Source organism: Ascaphus truei, chromosome 4 (genome assembly GCF_040206685.1).
Source record: "Ascaphus truei isolate aAscTru1 chromosome 4, aAscTru1.hap1, whole genome shotgun sequence".
NCBI classification, from domain to species: domain Eukaryota; kingdom Metazoa; phylum Chordata; class Amphibia; order Anura; family Ascaphidae; genus Ascaphus; species Ascaphus truei.
This window is the reverse complement of record NC_134486.1, coordinates 248,591,706-248,605,866: the sequence shown is the minus strand read 5'-3', so window position 1 is coordinate 248,605,866 and position 14,161 is coordinate 248,591,706. Positions and strand designations below refer to the sequence as shown.

The 14,161-nt window shown below is 47.4% G+C and overlaps 1 protein-coding gene across 1 annotated transcript in view; it reads right to left on the bottom strand.

Annotated features, from left to right (window-relative positions):
- The window catches only part of NKAIN2 (sodium/potassium transporting ATPase interacting 2), a 1,223,374-nt gene that overhangs the window by 265,434 nt on the left and 943,779 nt on the right, over positions 1-14,161 (bottom strand). The window contains exon 4 of the mRNA XM_075597233.1: positions 13,008-13,208. Within this exon, the coding sequence (XP_075453348.1) occupies positions 13,008-13,208 (201 nt within the window). The remainder of the gene's footprint in view (positions 1-13,007; positions 13,209-14,161) is intronic.

Sequence of the window (14,161 nt, the reverse complement as noted above, 5' to 3'; positions counted from 1 at the left end):
TGTGAGAGAGGGGTGCTTGTAAGGTGTGTGAGAGGGGGGTGCTTGCAAGGTGTGTGAGAGGGGGGTGCTTGCAAGGTGTGTGAGAGGGGGGTGCTTGCAAGGTGTGTGAGGGGGGTGCTTGCAAGGTGTGTTAGAGGGAGGTGAGAGGAGGGAATGAGAGAAAGGTGTGTGAGACAGGGGTGGGTGAGAGCAAGGGGATGAAAGGGAGGTGAGAGCAAGTTATGTGAGGGGGGTGTGATGGGGTGAGAGCAAGGTGTGCGAGAGGAGAGGTGCTAGAAAGGTGTGTGAGAGGGGGGTGCTTGCAAGAGGGGTGGGAAGGGGGATGAGAGCAAGGGGGATGAGAGCAAGGGGGGTGAGAGCAAGGTGTGTGAGAGGGGGGTGAGAGATGGGGGGGTGCTTGCAAGGTGTGTGAGAGGGGGGTGCTTGCAAGGTGTGTGAGAGGGGGGTGCTTGCAAGGTGTGTGAGAGGGGGGTGAGAGCAAGGTGTGTGAGGAGGGGTGCTTACAATGTGTGTGAGAGGGGGGTGCTTGTAAGGTGTGTGAGAGGGGGGTGCTTGCAAGGTGTGTGAGAGGGGGGTGCTTGCAAGGTGTGTGAGAGGGGGCTGCTTGCAAGGTGTGTGAGGGGGGTGCTTGCAAGGTGTGTGAGAGGGGGGTGCTTGCAAGGTGTGTGAGGGGGGGTGCTTGCAAGGTGTGTGAGAGGGGGGTGCTTGCAAGGTGTGTGAGAAGGGGGTGCTTGCAAGGTGTGTGAGAGGGGGGTGCTTGCAAGGTGTGTGAGAAGGGGGTGCTTGCAAGGTGTGTGAGAGGGTGGTGCTTGCAAGGTGTGTGAGAGGGGGGGGGTGCTTGCAAGGTGTGTGAGAGGGGGGTGCTTGCAAGGTGTGTGAGGGGGGGGGGGTGCTTGCAAGGTGTGTGAGTGGAGGGTGCTTGCAAGGTGTGTGAGAGGGGGTTGCTTGCAAGGTGTGTGAGAGGGGGGTGCTTGCAAGGTGTGTGAGAGGGGGGTGCTTGCAAGGTGTGTGAGAGGGGGGTGCTTGCAAGGTGTGTGAGAGGTGGGGTAAGAGCAAGGTGTGTGAGAGAGGGGTGCTTGCAAGGTGTGTGAGGGGGGGGGGGTGCTTGCAAGGTGTGTGAGTGGAGGGTGCTTGCAAGGTGTGTGAGAGGGGGTGTGCTTGCAAGGTGTGTGAGAGGGGGGTGCTTGCAAGGTGTGTGAGAGGGGGTGCTTGCAAGGTGTGTGAGAGGGGGGTGCTTGCAAGGTGTGTGAGAGGTGGGGTAAGAGCAAGGTGTGTGAGAGAGGGGGTGAGAGCAAGGTGTATGTGAGAGGGGGGTGCTTGCAAGGTGTGTGAGAGGGGGGTGCTTGCAAGGTGTGTGAGGGAGATGAGCGCAAGGAGGTTCAGAGCGAGGAGTGAGAGAGGAGGGGTACTTGCATGATGTGTGAGATGGGGTGCTTCCAAGAGGGGTGGGAAGGGGGATGAGAGCAAGGTGTGTGAGAGGGGGGTGCTTGCAAGGTGTGTGAGAGGGGGGGTGCTTGAAAGGTGTGTGAGAGAGGGAGTGCTTGCAAGGTGTGTGAGAGGGGGGTGCTTGCAAGGTGTGTGAGAGAGGGGGGTGCTTGCAAGGTGTGTGAGAGGGGGGTGCTTGCAAGGTGTGTGAGAGAGGGGGGTGCTTGCAAGGTGTGTGAGAGAGGGGGGTGCTTGCAAGGTGTGTGAGAGGGGGGTGCTTGCAAGGTGTGTGAGAGGGGGGTGCTTGCAAGGTGTGTGAGAGGGGGGTGCTTGCAAGGTGTGTGAGAGGGGGGTGCTTGCAAGGTGTGTGAGAGGGGGGGGGGGTGCTTGGAAGGTGTGTGAGAGAGGGGGGTGCTTGCAAGGTGTGTGAGAGGGGGGTGCTTGCAAGGTGTGTGAGAGAGGGGGGTGCTTGCAAGGTGTGTGAGAGGGGGGTGCTTGCAAGGTGTGTGAGAGGTGGGTGCTTGCAAGGTGTGTGAGAGGGGGGGGGGTGCTTGCAAGGTGTATGAGAGGGGGGTGCTTGCAAGGTGTGTGAGAGGGGGGGTAAGAGCAAGGTGTATGAGAGGGGGGTGCTTGCAAGGTGTGTGAGAGGGGGGGTAAGAGCAAGGTGTGTGAGAGTGGGGTGCTTGCAAGGTGTGTGAGAGGGGGGGGGGGTGCTTGCAAGGTGTGTGAGAGGGGGGGGGTGCTTGCAAGGTGTATGAGAGGGGGGTGCTTGCAAGGTGTGTGAGAGGGGGGGTAAGAGCAAGGTGTGTGAGAGAGGGGGTGAGAGCAAGGTGTATGTGAGAGGGGGGTGCTTGCAAGGTGTGTGAGAGGGGGGTGCTTGCAAGGTGTGTGAGGGGGGGGGTGCTTGCAAGGTGTGTGAGGGGGATGAGCGCAAGGAGGTTCAGAGCGAGGAGTGAGAGAGGAGGGGTACTTGCATAATGTGTGAGATGGGGTGCTTCCAAGAGGGGTGGGAAGGGGGATGAGAGCAAGGTGTGTGAGAGGGGGGTGCTTGCAAGGTGTGTGAGAGGGGGGGTGCTTGGAAGGTGTGTGAGAGAGGGAGTGCTTGCAAGGTGTGTGAGAGGGGGGTGCTTGCAAGGTGTGTGAGAGAGGGGGGTGCTTGCAAGGTGTGTGAGAGGGGGGTGCTTGCAAGGTGTGTGAGAGAGGGGGGTGCTTGCAAGGTGTGTGAGAGAGGGGGGTGCTTGCAAGGTGTGTGAGAGGGGGGTGCTTGCAAGGTGTGTGAGAGGGGGGTGCTTGCAAGGTGTGTGAGAGGGGGGTGCTTGCAAGGTGTGTGAGAGGGGGGTGCTTGCAAGGTGTGTGAGAGGGGGGGGGGGGGTGCTTGGAAGGTGTGTGAGAGAGGGGGGTGCTTGCAAGGTGTGTGAGAGGGGGGTGCTTGCAAGGTGTGTGAGAGAGGGGGGTGCTTGCAAGGTGTGTGAGAGGGGGGTGCTTGCAAGGTGTGTGAGAGGGGGGTGCTTGCAAGGTGTGTGAGAGGGGGGGGGTGCTTGCAAGGTGTATGAGAGGGGGGTGCTTGCAAGGTGTGTGAGAGGGGGGGTAAGAGCAAGGTGTATGAGAGGGGGGTGCTTGCAAGGTGTGTGAGAGGGGGGGTAAGAGCAAGGTGTGTGAGAGTGGGGTGCTTGCAAGGTGTGTGAGAGGGGGGGGGGGTGCTTGCAAGGTGTGTGAGAGGGGGGGGGTGCTTGCAAGGTGTATGAGAGGGGGGTGCTTGCAAGGTGTGTGAGAGGGGGGGTAAGAGCAAGGTGTGTGAGAGAGGGGGTGAGAGCAAGGTGTATGTGAGAGGGGGGTGCTTGCAAGGTGTGTGAGAGGGGGGTGCTTGCAAGGTGTGTGAGGGGGGGGTGCTTGCAAGGTGTGTGAGGGGGATGAGCGCAAGGAGGTTCAGAGCGAGGAGTGAGAGAGGAGGGGTACTTGCATAATGTGTGAGATGGGGTGCTTCCAAGAGGGGTGGGAAGGGGGATGAGAGCAAGGTGTGTGAGAGGGGGGTGCTTGCAAGGTGTGTGAGAGGGGGGGTGCTTGGAAGGTGTGTGAGAGAGGGAGTGCTTGCAAGGTGTGTGAGAGGGGGGTGCTTGCAAGGTGTGTGAGAGGGGGGTGCTTGCAAGGTGTGTGAGAGGGGGGGTGCTTGGAAGGTGTGTGAGAGAGGGGGGTGCTTGCAAGGTGTGTGAGAGGGGGGTGCTTGCAAGGTGTGTGAGAGGGGGGGTGCTTGCAAGGTGTGTGAGAGGGGGGTGCTTGCAAGGTGTGTGAGAGGGGGGTGCTTGCAAGGTGTGTGAGAGGGGGGTGCTTGCAAGGTGTGTGAGAGGGGGGGGTGCTTGCAAGCTGTATGAGAGGGGGGTGCTTGCAAGGTGTGTGAGAATGGGTGCTTGCAAGGTGTGTGTGTGAGGGGGGTGCTTGCAAGGTGTGTGAGAGCGGGTGCTTGCAACGTGTGTGAGAGTGGGGTGCTTGCAAGGTGTGTGAGAGGGGGGGGGGTGCTTGCAAGGTGTGTGAGAGGGGGGTGCTTGCAAGGTGTGTGAGAGGGGGTGCTTGCAAGGTGTGTGAGAGGGGGTGTGCTTGCAAGGTGTGTGAGAGGGGGGTGCTTGCAAGGTGTGTGAGAGGGGGTGTGCTTGCAAGGTGTGTGAGAGGGGGGGGGTGAGTATTGTAAGTATCTGTCTCCTGATTCTGGGCCTTTTTCTCCCCCAAATGATCTTTGTAATAAGGGAGTGCAGGTCAGTTATCTCCTTCTGTATCACTAGGAGCGGTAGCGTCTGAAAAAGGTACAGAATCCGCGGGAGGAGATTAATCTTTACGCATTGGATTTGCCCTATCCAAGACAAATTATAATCGGACCATGCCCCTAAGTCGTCCCTTAGGGTTTTCAGTAGTCTGGAGTAATTTTCCCTATATAGAGTATTATAATTGCTTGTAATGTGCATGCCCAGATATTTTATGGATGAAGATTGCCACTTGCCATCAAAATGTAGTGCCAGTAGTTTGACTGTGCTATGCGGGATATTGATATTTAGGGCCTCAAATTTACTATTGTTTATTTTGAACCCTGAGATTGAGTTGAACATTTCTATAGTAGAGAATAGATTGGGAAAAGAGGTCAGAGGGCTAGAGATTGTGAGAAAGATATCGTCCGTGAATAGCACTATCTTGTAGGATTGGTCTTTCACCTGAATCCCCGATATGTTTGGATTTTTTCGAATACATGCTGCTGCAAGCGGTTCCATACATAAGTTCCATTCTTTATAGGGAAGAGTTCCGAAGGGAATCCCTGGCAAATCACCCTCACTGTCTATAAGGAATCGGAGAACACGCCCTCTGCGGCGTGTTCCCTCCTTACCTGCCGCATCTCAGATCCCCGCTCTCCTTACAGAGTGCGCACGCACCCGCGGTTCTTCTACTGTGCCACGGAGCTCAGCCCCGCACCCGATCACCACGCACACCTCTCTCGCGCGTGGTGCGTACACGTGATGGCATGCACCGCTCTCCAGCTGCGAGTCAAGACTATCTAATCCTTGTCTGTGTCCTGAACCCTTCCCTGATTCCGCAGAGGCCACATCTCCTCTCTGCCCCCTGCCTTATCTCACCAACAGGAAGTGACTACAAGCATACTGAAGCAAGTGACGCCATCTTGTTTTCTGGCCAATCCTGCCCTCTTCCTCCTGAGAGGAAGTAAGCCTCACTCACTCATTACCAACAGCTGCTGCTCCTTATATAACAGGCAGTTGCTTTCTGCCCTGTGTCATGCAAAGTACTACTCCAGTACTCTATGCCTCCTGTTCCTGTCATCACATGCTGTGTACTGCCTGGATTTCCACTTGGACTTCTACTTGCTCTCCTTTGGCTTTCCGTAAGACTGGGACATTACTCTTTCTATTACTGAGTTATAGGTTACCGTTGTGGGTACTGTAGGACCTGCTGAATAGGGTTTACCTTGACGTGGTAGCAGGCTTACAATACTTTGGCCAAAGCATTTAACTAAAGAACCCTTACTTTGAATGTAGTATTGCTTTTCTCTTCTGTTACTGGCATTATGCCTTTAAGGAGGCTGGATGTCCTCCAGGAAGCAACCAACCATTGTAACCTTGTGCTCTTGACTCTGCTCTATCTACTCTTCTTACCTGTGGCATCTCACACCCCGCGCTGGTGCCTGAGAGTGCGCGTGTCTCCGCTTTGCTAACAGAGCACGCACAGCTGGCTCAGCTGTGCCACAGAGCCTGGCTCCACTCCTCCGGACGCGCCACGCTTCTTTCGTGAGTGGCGCGCTCACGTGACGATGTGCAAACTCCCCAGCTGTGCTGCAACTTTCTCCTATCTCATGTCTCCTTCGGCTTTCCCACCTCGCTACCGGGTCCCCCTCCTTGTCTTGGCTTGTGCATGTGGTAGCACAAGCGTTACACTGTCGGCCCTGCATACACCGTCATGACTGCTTGGAGGAAAGAGCCGTTAAATACGAAGTCCTCTCCTGTATACCCAGTCTATGCAGTCGCACGCTTTTTCTGCATCTAGACTCAGAACCATGGAGGGGATTTTGTTTTTAGAGGCAAAGGATATCAAATCTATAATTCTCCTCATGTCTGAGGCCTGCCTTCCTGGGATAAAGCCGACCTGGTCAGGATGGACCAGGGAAGGTAGTAATTTGTTTAGTTTGTTTGCAAGAATCTTGGAATACATTTTAAGATCGTGTTAATTAGAGAAATGGGTCTGTAACTCACACAGTTGGTTGGGTCCTTTCCTTCTTTATGTTTTAGAGCAGGGGTGCGCAAGCTTCCTGCGCTGTGCCCCCACTGCCTGCTCCTCTCAAGATCGCGCACCCCTTACCTTCAATGGAGCGTCAAATGACACTGCAGGGTTATTTGACGTCACGTCTCCATGGTAACGTGTCATTTGATGCTGCGTTGCCATGGAGACACCGTGGACAAGAACCGTTAAGTAAATTTACAGACGCCTCGTGCTCTTAGTGTGGGGCCTCCGTAACCGTGCACGCCCCCAATAAAGTTGCGCGCCCCAGTTTGTGCACAGCTGTATTAGAGTGATGGACGCCTGCAGCATATTGGTGGGGAGCTGAGACTCAGTGAATATTGAATTAAAAAGCACTAGCATATGTGGGGCAAGGATATGGGGAAAAATTATAATAGAAAAGCTGTCTGGGCCTGGGGCTTTCGAGGGCTTCAGGTTCTTAATTACCCATAATAATTCTTCCATATCTATTTTTTGGCCTAGTTTGATGTTGTCCATACTGGAGATGGAGGGGAGTTCAGCTTCCTTGAGCAAGTCCTCTATTTTTTTGGAGGATTTTGAGTTCTGAAGCGTTTTGTTCCTGTCATAAAGGGAAGACTAGTATGATCTAAATTCTTTACTTATTAGTGGGGGGCTAGATTTGAGAAGGCCAGATTTTTGTCTAATAGCTTGGATAGATTAGATCGCCTGTTTTTTCCTCAGTTTTGCTGCCAGAATTTTCCAGATTTATTGGACTTTTCATAGAACCTGCTTTTGTACTAATTCAGGGAGTTCACCGCTTGGGACGTCAAAAGCAGGTTCACCCCCAATTTCGCCTCATTGAGGTTCCCCATCGTTTGGCTGTTTCCATCTCTCTGATGGGCCCTGGTGAGATCTGCTATCCTATCTTTAGCTGCTCTGATTTTATCTTCCCTTTCTCTCTTCCTCCCCAAAGTTAGGCTGATAAGCCTTCCTCTCATGGTGGCTTTATGAGCCTCCCACAGGGTGAAAGGTGAGGACACGCTGCCAACATTGGTTTTGAAATAAGAAGCTATGTCTTTCTCCACTAGGTCTCTTAGCTCAGGAACTTTCAAGATGGACTCGTTCAGTCTCCATTGAGAGTTTAGTAGGCGGGTATTTAGGCCTGAGCATGGGATTTCTACTGGAGCATGGTCTGACCAGGAGAACACATGTATCTTGGCCTGTGAGCTTCTGGGAATTAGTCTTGTCGGGGCAAAGATGTAGTCAATTCACGAATAAGAGCCATGTGGTGCAGAGAAAAATGTGAAATCTTTGGACAAAGGAAACAGTTCTCTCCATATATCACATAACTGCAGATTCTTGAGCCTTTTGAGTAGGACTCTAGTGTCCTCCTTCCTACGGCTTGTTTGGGGACCTGTTTTGTCCATCTCAGGGCTTATTGCCAGATTGAAGTCTCCTCCCAGGAACACCTGCCCCACTGCTACCTTTTCCTGGATATTAAAAAATCTGGACAGACATTTGGCGCTGGCCTCGTTGGGTGCATATACATTCGCTAATGTTAGGTTATGTCTGTGGTGAGAACCTGCCACAATCAGGAATCTGCCTTTCCTGTCTGCCCTCACTGTAGTGGACTTGAAGGGAATGGAGTGCTGTATGAGTATGGAGACGCCTCTTTTTTTTATTACTTGGGCTGTAGCGTGGAATGTCTGTCTAAACTGTCTAGCGAAATAGGAAGGCACTCTACTTTATTTGAAATGTGTCTCCTGAAGTAGAATTATGTCTGATTTTAGTCTTTTGTAGTCTGATAGGGCCATGCGTCTCTTACATGGGTTATTAAAACCTTTCACGTTGTGAGAAATGATGTTCAGTGACATTGGTAGGGGAATAGGGCCACCTCTTCAGATTCTCTATATGTTGCTACATGCCTCAAGCTTGGGTTGCTGTGTGAGTGTTGAGGGAATGTGAATTGGGCTACTATACCAGCTTTCAGTGCGTAACGGGAAGTCTGTAACAGGGACCGGGGGGGGGGGGGGGGGTAGGCTTAAAAAAAAAAAGGCTGTGCGGGATGCCCAGAGTAGACAGTGCTCAAGACGTGAGGTCCTTGATAACTTGTGATGGGGGGGTGCCAAGGGCGGATTTGAGGTTCACACGGAGAGCTGTGTTCCTCGATTGGAGTTGCATCACGGGGAACTAAGGCTGACTGCACACCGTTCAGCCGCCCCGGGGACTTAGCAGAATATAGAACACAACCAACATTAGCAGGATATAAGACATATTCAAACATACTGCATCAGAGTATAGAACATATAGAACATAACCAAACTAAACGTATTATTGATCAAAACTAAAGTTCGAACTTTTTTTTTGAGGAATGGAAAAAGTCAAGAGTCAGGCTGGATTGGACTGGCCCCGGAGGTCTCGCGGTACTCACGTGGGCCCAGAAAGCTAGGCCGCTTCCTCCTCCCGAGCAGTTTGGGCCTTCTTCTGCTGGGCTCGAGTTCTGGAATCGTGCTCCGTTCATCTCCGGTTGGTCCGCCAGGCACGGCTTTTAGGTTAGTGGGTCAGCGTTGTACCGGCAGCCATCTTGGGCACCTGGTGAGGCTCTATTCGCAGGGGTAATAGAAGGAGCAGCGGGAGAAGAGGCCCTTTCTGAAGATTCCCCGTGAAGATTACGGACGAGCGCGGTCTCCATTTCTAGGAACTCTGGTCTATTCGCAGGGGTAATCCTTGAAGGTTTCTGGGTATCGTGTCAGCTACAGGAGAGGCTCTTGATCCTATGGAGGGTGTTCATTGACTGGAGGCTCGAGCCCCCCGAGATTAGGGTAACCTAGTGTGTTTTGTTGTTTTTTTTGTCTGTTTTGTGCCTCTAATACCTCATATGTTACGAAGCTGAGCAGACCTGAGACTGAGCCCTGGCCACACCCTATATCACCTTATTTATTGGAGCCCTGGCAGCCGTGCGACGCATTACAGCTACATCTGCCCTGAAGTGACGACAGCACACATATGTTATTGGAGAGGGATTAAACCATACTGAAAATTGAATTCACACATATATATATATGATTAGTTTGTATATCACCAGATAGTCTAGCTCCTAAGATATCCCATAGTGTGCCCAGAAGAGGGTTGTCAAAAAAACTGATGTCTATAAATACACTCAAAAGAATTAGATACGCCAGATACATAGTTTCACATATTTGTAATCAGCAAATAATACTTAGTCGACCCGGAGTTGGTGTCTTTGTGGTATCACTTTTATAAACAACCATATCAAGAAAACTGTCAGTATGGCTAAAGGCCATTGTGAATCTGATAGTCCATGCAAGTAAAGTGACGCAATCAATGAATTGGATGAGCAAAAACTCAGAACCCTGCCAGATCAAAAAGATATCGTCAATATAACGCATATAAAAGGAAATAGAGGCAAAATATTCCAAGTATGCAAAAATGTGTACAGGCATACCCCGCATTAACGTACGCAATGGGACCCGAGCATGTGTGTAAAGCGAAAATGTACTTAAAGTGAAGCACTACCTTTTTTCCACTTATCGATGCATGTACTATACTGCAATCGTCATATACGTACATAACTGATGTAAATAACGCATTTGTAACAGGCTCTATAGTCTCCCCGCTTGCGCACAGCTTCGGTACAGGTAGGGAGCTGGTATTGCTGTTCAGGACGTACTGTCAGGCGCATGCGTGAGCTGCCATTTGCCTATTGGGCGATATGTCCTTACTCGCGAGTGTACTTAAAGTGAGTGTCCTTAAACCGGGGTATGCCTATAATTGTTCGTAGTAATCAATAAATACATTGGCATTGGATGAACCCCATTTCTGTGCTAATTAGCTGTAGCTAAACAGTGTGCTCAACTTCAAATAATTTTTATTTATGATCACATCAATCAAAGCGAAAGATAATCAGTAGGCAGACCTGTGCAGTCAGTGTCCAAAAAGATATGTGCTCTAATTGCTGCCTGTCCCCGATCATGGGGAATGTTCATGTACAGTACATACTTGAAACATCAAGTGCAACTAAACAATGTGCCGACATTAACAGTTGTAATGGTATTAATATTATTAGTAAAATCAGTGGTGTCCCATACTGTACATAGCTCTTAATTTTAAGTACAAGCGGTTATAAATATAAATCTACATATTGGGCCAATGGCTGACAGAAGGATCCCTTGGTGGATATGATGGGTCCACCAGGCGTGCATTCAACACTTTGTGCACCTTTGGCAAAGTATAAAGGGCAGGGATGGTCTGGTGGGGTTGCATAAAAAAGCATTTGGCTTCCTCAGTGATCCAGGAATTGTTGAAGTCCAACTCAATGATGGCAACAATTTCAGATTTATACTACCATGTTGGATCCCCAGTCAGTGTCTTATAGTAGTTAGTGACAGAGTTGATTAAGAGCTTGTTGGAATAGCACACAATTAGCAGCATTTCAGTTTGATAATTTCACAAAATCTTTGCAAATGATGACTAATGGCCTCGATAAAGGAGTAAGTGATACACAAACTCTGAGGGGTCTATAAATCTAGGCAATTTTTGATTAAAACCATGGCATTTGCACCCTGCACCTATGTACAGTATCAAAGCCTTTTGCTCCAATTTCCCCCCGCCCACCCTAACTTGGGAAATAGCAGTAGGCACAGTTGGGGATGAGTTACATGGTGCACAGATTACAAGGAGATGCATGACATTCTACAGTACACCTCTCTGTGCCAATCTTTTTGCCTTTTATTTCCCCCCAAATCCTCCATAACTGAACTGAAGATGTAAGAAATTGTTCCTACATATGCTGTAGTTCTATGTGATGCGTATAAACACACTTTTTTCTATTTTGATATATAGACCTCCTAGATTCCACTGGGATATACAGTAGACCAAGAGGTGAAAGAAGACATATCTCTGGCGCCTATAGTGTACCACACATGGGTACAACAAATAGATCATAAAACAGTATATGTAAACAAATATATAAAATGTACAACCCGGACTGGCAGTAGTATCAGTAGACCAAGACCTGGAATCTTGAGAGGTTCTTGGGGTAGAAACATAAGGCAAGTTATATTTATTTGTTCAAGGCAGGGTATGGACTGTATGCTTACGCAATTAATTTATCATACCATAAATCAAATTTGCAGCAGCCTTATACTAATGAGAAGCTGCATTATAACAAAATTAAAAAATCAACATTTAGATATGAAGACTTTATAATGTGTACAGAACACATTTTAGGAAGTACATTTGCAGAACAATGTTGTACTGCTTAAAACAACTTTTCAATTGCGGAAAGCAATTAAACAGCATTTAAGAGAAGATTCCCGATCACACACTGCTTGGCGTGCCAGGACTAAGTTTTCGGATATGGCTCATTATGCTATGTTTTAAAAACCTGTGTTGCCTGGGGCTGGGAATGATAATTATGCCTTTGAAGTGAAAAACACAATATACCCTATATTCATTTCAGGCGCAGTTATAGAAGCAACATTTTCCTGGCCCATTTGTTTTCACTAGTCTTTAGCATGGTGCAATGACAAATGCTGGTGCATCATGTTTGAGAAAATTTAATTAGTACCAAATCACATTGGTCATTAGTCCTTGCCTTGTTGGATATTGTAGCTTGTTCAGATAGCTGCGAGATAAAAACAATCTTTTTTTGTCTTTCATAAGAATAGACACAGTGTAGCAACCATAAGGGATTTCACCATGATACAAAACACTGAAGCTCTACTGCAGAGTGGGAGGTAAACGGTAGTTGAAAGAGGCCCAAATTACTACATTAAAATGTTATTGTTTATTACTAGGGTAAGAGACAAGAAAACAACTCCTGACATCTACTTTGCTGTAGCTGTGTGGAGGAAATAATACCATTACAAAAACTAGAAACTGGAGAGACAGTTGATGATGGTAATAAAGCCTTAAAATTGTTATTTTCTTTGCTAATTAAACTCAGTTAAAGTCATGTACCAAAAGTATAATGACCGTGGTAGAGAGGTGTGACCAAGCCAAAGACAAGGACTGAGGTTAGGCAATGTTGGCAGGGTCATTATCAACCTGGTGCATGCCCATTACAAAAGCTTTAGATTGTAATTATCAGATTAATGAAGTACTACATTATCTGAATGGAAGTGTTCAGAGTGTTTAACACAGCTTTAAAATGGCTTGTTACTGTGGAAAATGCCCAAGAACAGACTTGTATGTTTTGCTGTTTGTTTTCAACTCTCAAAATGAAAATGGTATCTGATTCTGCATTCCCATCTTTATCTGCGTGAAAGCCTATTGAGTATCAGTCTCTCATACTGTCACATTTTCTTGCTAAGGTGTGTAAGCATAAATACATTTTTATTTGAACTCAAATAATTTGTTGAATTTTTGTATTGTAACTATCTCAAAGCAACTATGAGCAAGAATGCTCTAATACATAAAGTATCTGCAATATTAGGGAAGGTGAAAACTCAACATTATTGCTGGAACAGTCACCACGTTGTACAGTAGATGAATATACTCAGTGGACACTTTTTTTGACAGAATTTCACAGAAAATGAAAAAAATTTGGTACAGTATGATGCTTTCTGTAAACTGTATCTCAGTTACTGCATAACTTTTTTTGTTTTACCCTAAAAAGAGCATTATGCTGCTTTGACTTTCTGCACGGTTTATTTCAGTGGCTCACATTTTATGACATCACAAACAGAATAAATGTATTCAGCTTTCAACTGAATATGCTCCGTGTAAGCTGCAGTCACAATATTAGTCCACAAAAACCATTGATAATGTTAGAGATCAGTATACCATATATAATATATGCCTTTCACTGAACATTATGAACGTTCACTTACTGCAAAAAAGATCTGGAGGGAGCTATGCGCCACTTCTATGTACTGGTACTCTAGTAAACACTCGGAGACCGTAATATAACGATGGTCTTCAGGTGCCCAGTCCGGAGCAGGGGTTACTGATGTCACCATGCAACCTGGTCCATTTTCCATCCACCAGGAACGATGCATTGAAACATTAAATGTCATGATGAGGTCTGTGTCCTGAAAAAAACAAGAACATTGCAAATGTGTAAACATGTATTTCAATTTATCCCCGAGAATATCAGTAAAAACTTCCACTTCAAGAGTATTTTACAAGAGGAAACAAATAACACCAGATTGATCAAATAACCCTTTCGTTTGCTCCAGTTTTGCAATCGGGAGACTTTGATAAATCACTCGCAAGCAGTAAAACTGCTGATTAGCTTATACAGTACATCCTTGACTGATCCATTTCTAAGTTAAGAGGCAAGTACTGGCATTTATTGCATGTAAGGTAAATATTATGGTAAATAGTAATATCCATATCACCCTTGCTTATATGAAAAATGTACATTATTTTAAAATATCCCTATTTTTTTTATCAGTGCTTATTCCCTAAGCCTTTATTAAAGTATAATTTGCTTGAATGCTTGGTCTGATTAAATATATTACAGCATCACTCTTTATAACCAATTTTTTTTTTAAATACACCTTATGAGCTTAAAATGATATGGTTCCAATTTGTGAATTTATTCTACTACATAATATGTGTTTGCCCAAAAGATACCATTGACACACATGCCAATCCTAACTAATTAAACACTATATGACTGACTAACCACATATTTGAGGTACAAGGAACATGGGTAGAAATGTGTGATTAATAACTACTTTCATTAAAATGATTCGACTTGTGTATTGATTCTACATGGCAATTACAATGACAATAACTAAACTTCGCCCCACTTTGTGCTATGATCATTTAATGTTAGTATAGCATGTAAATAATGCAATGGTGTGTAAGTATTGCAAAAGATACTGTAAAAGAGATATTTTTTTTAACTGAACATTTTTTTGTGGCAATTTAGCAAAATACAATAAAGCTGTGTAACATTAATGTATTAATGTGCACCTTTGTTGTAACAAATACAGTATTGCTTCCTTTCTTCATAACAGAAACATTCAGCTACTAA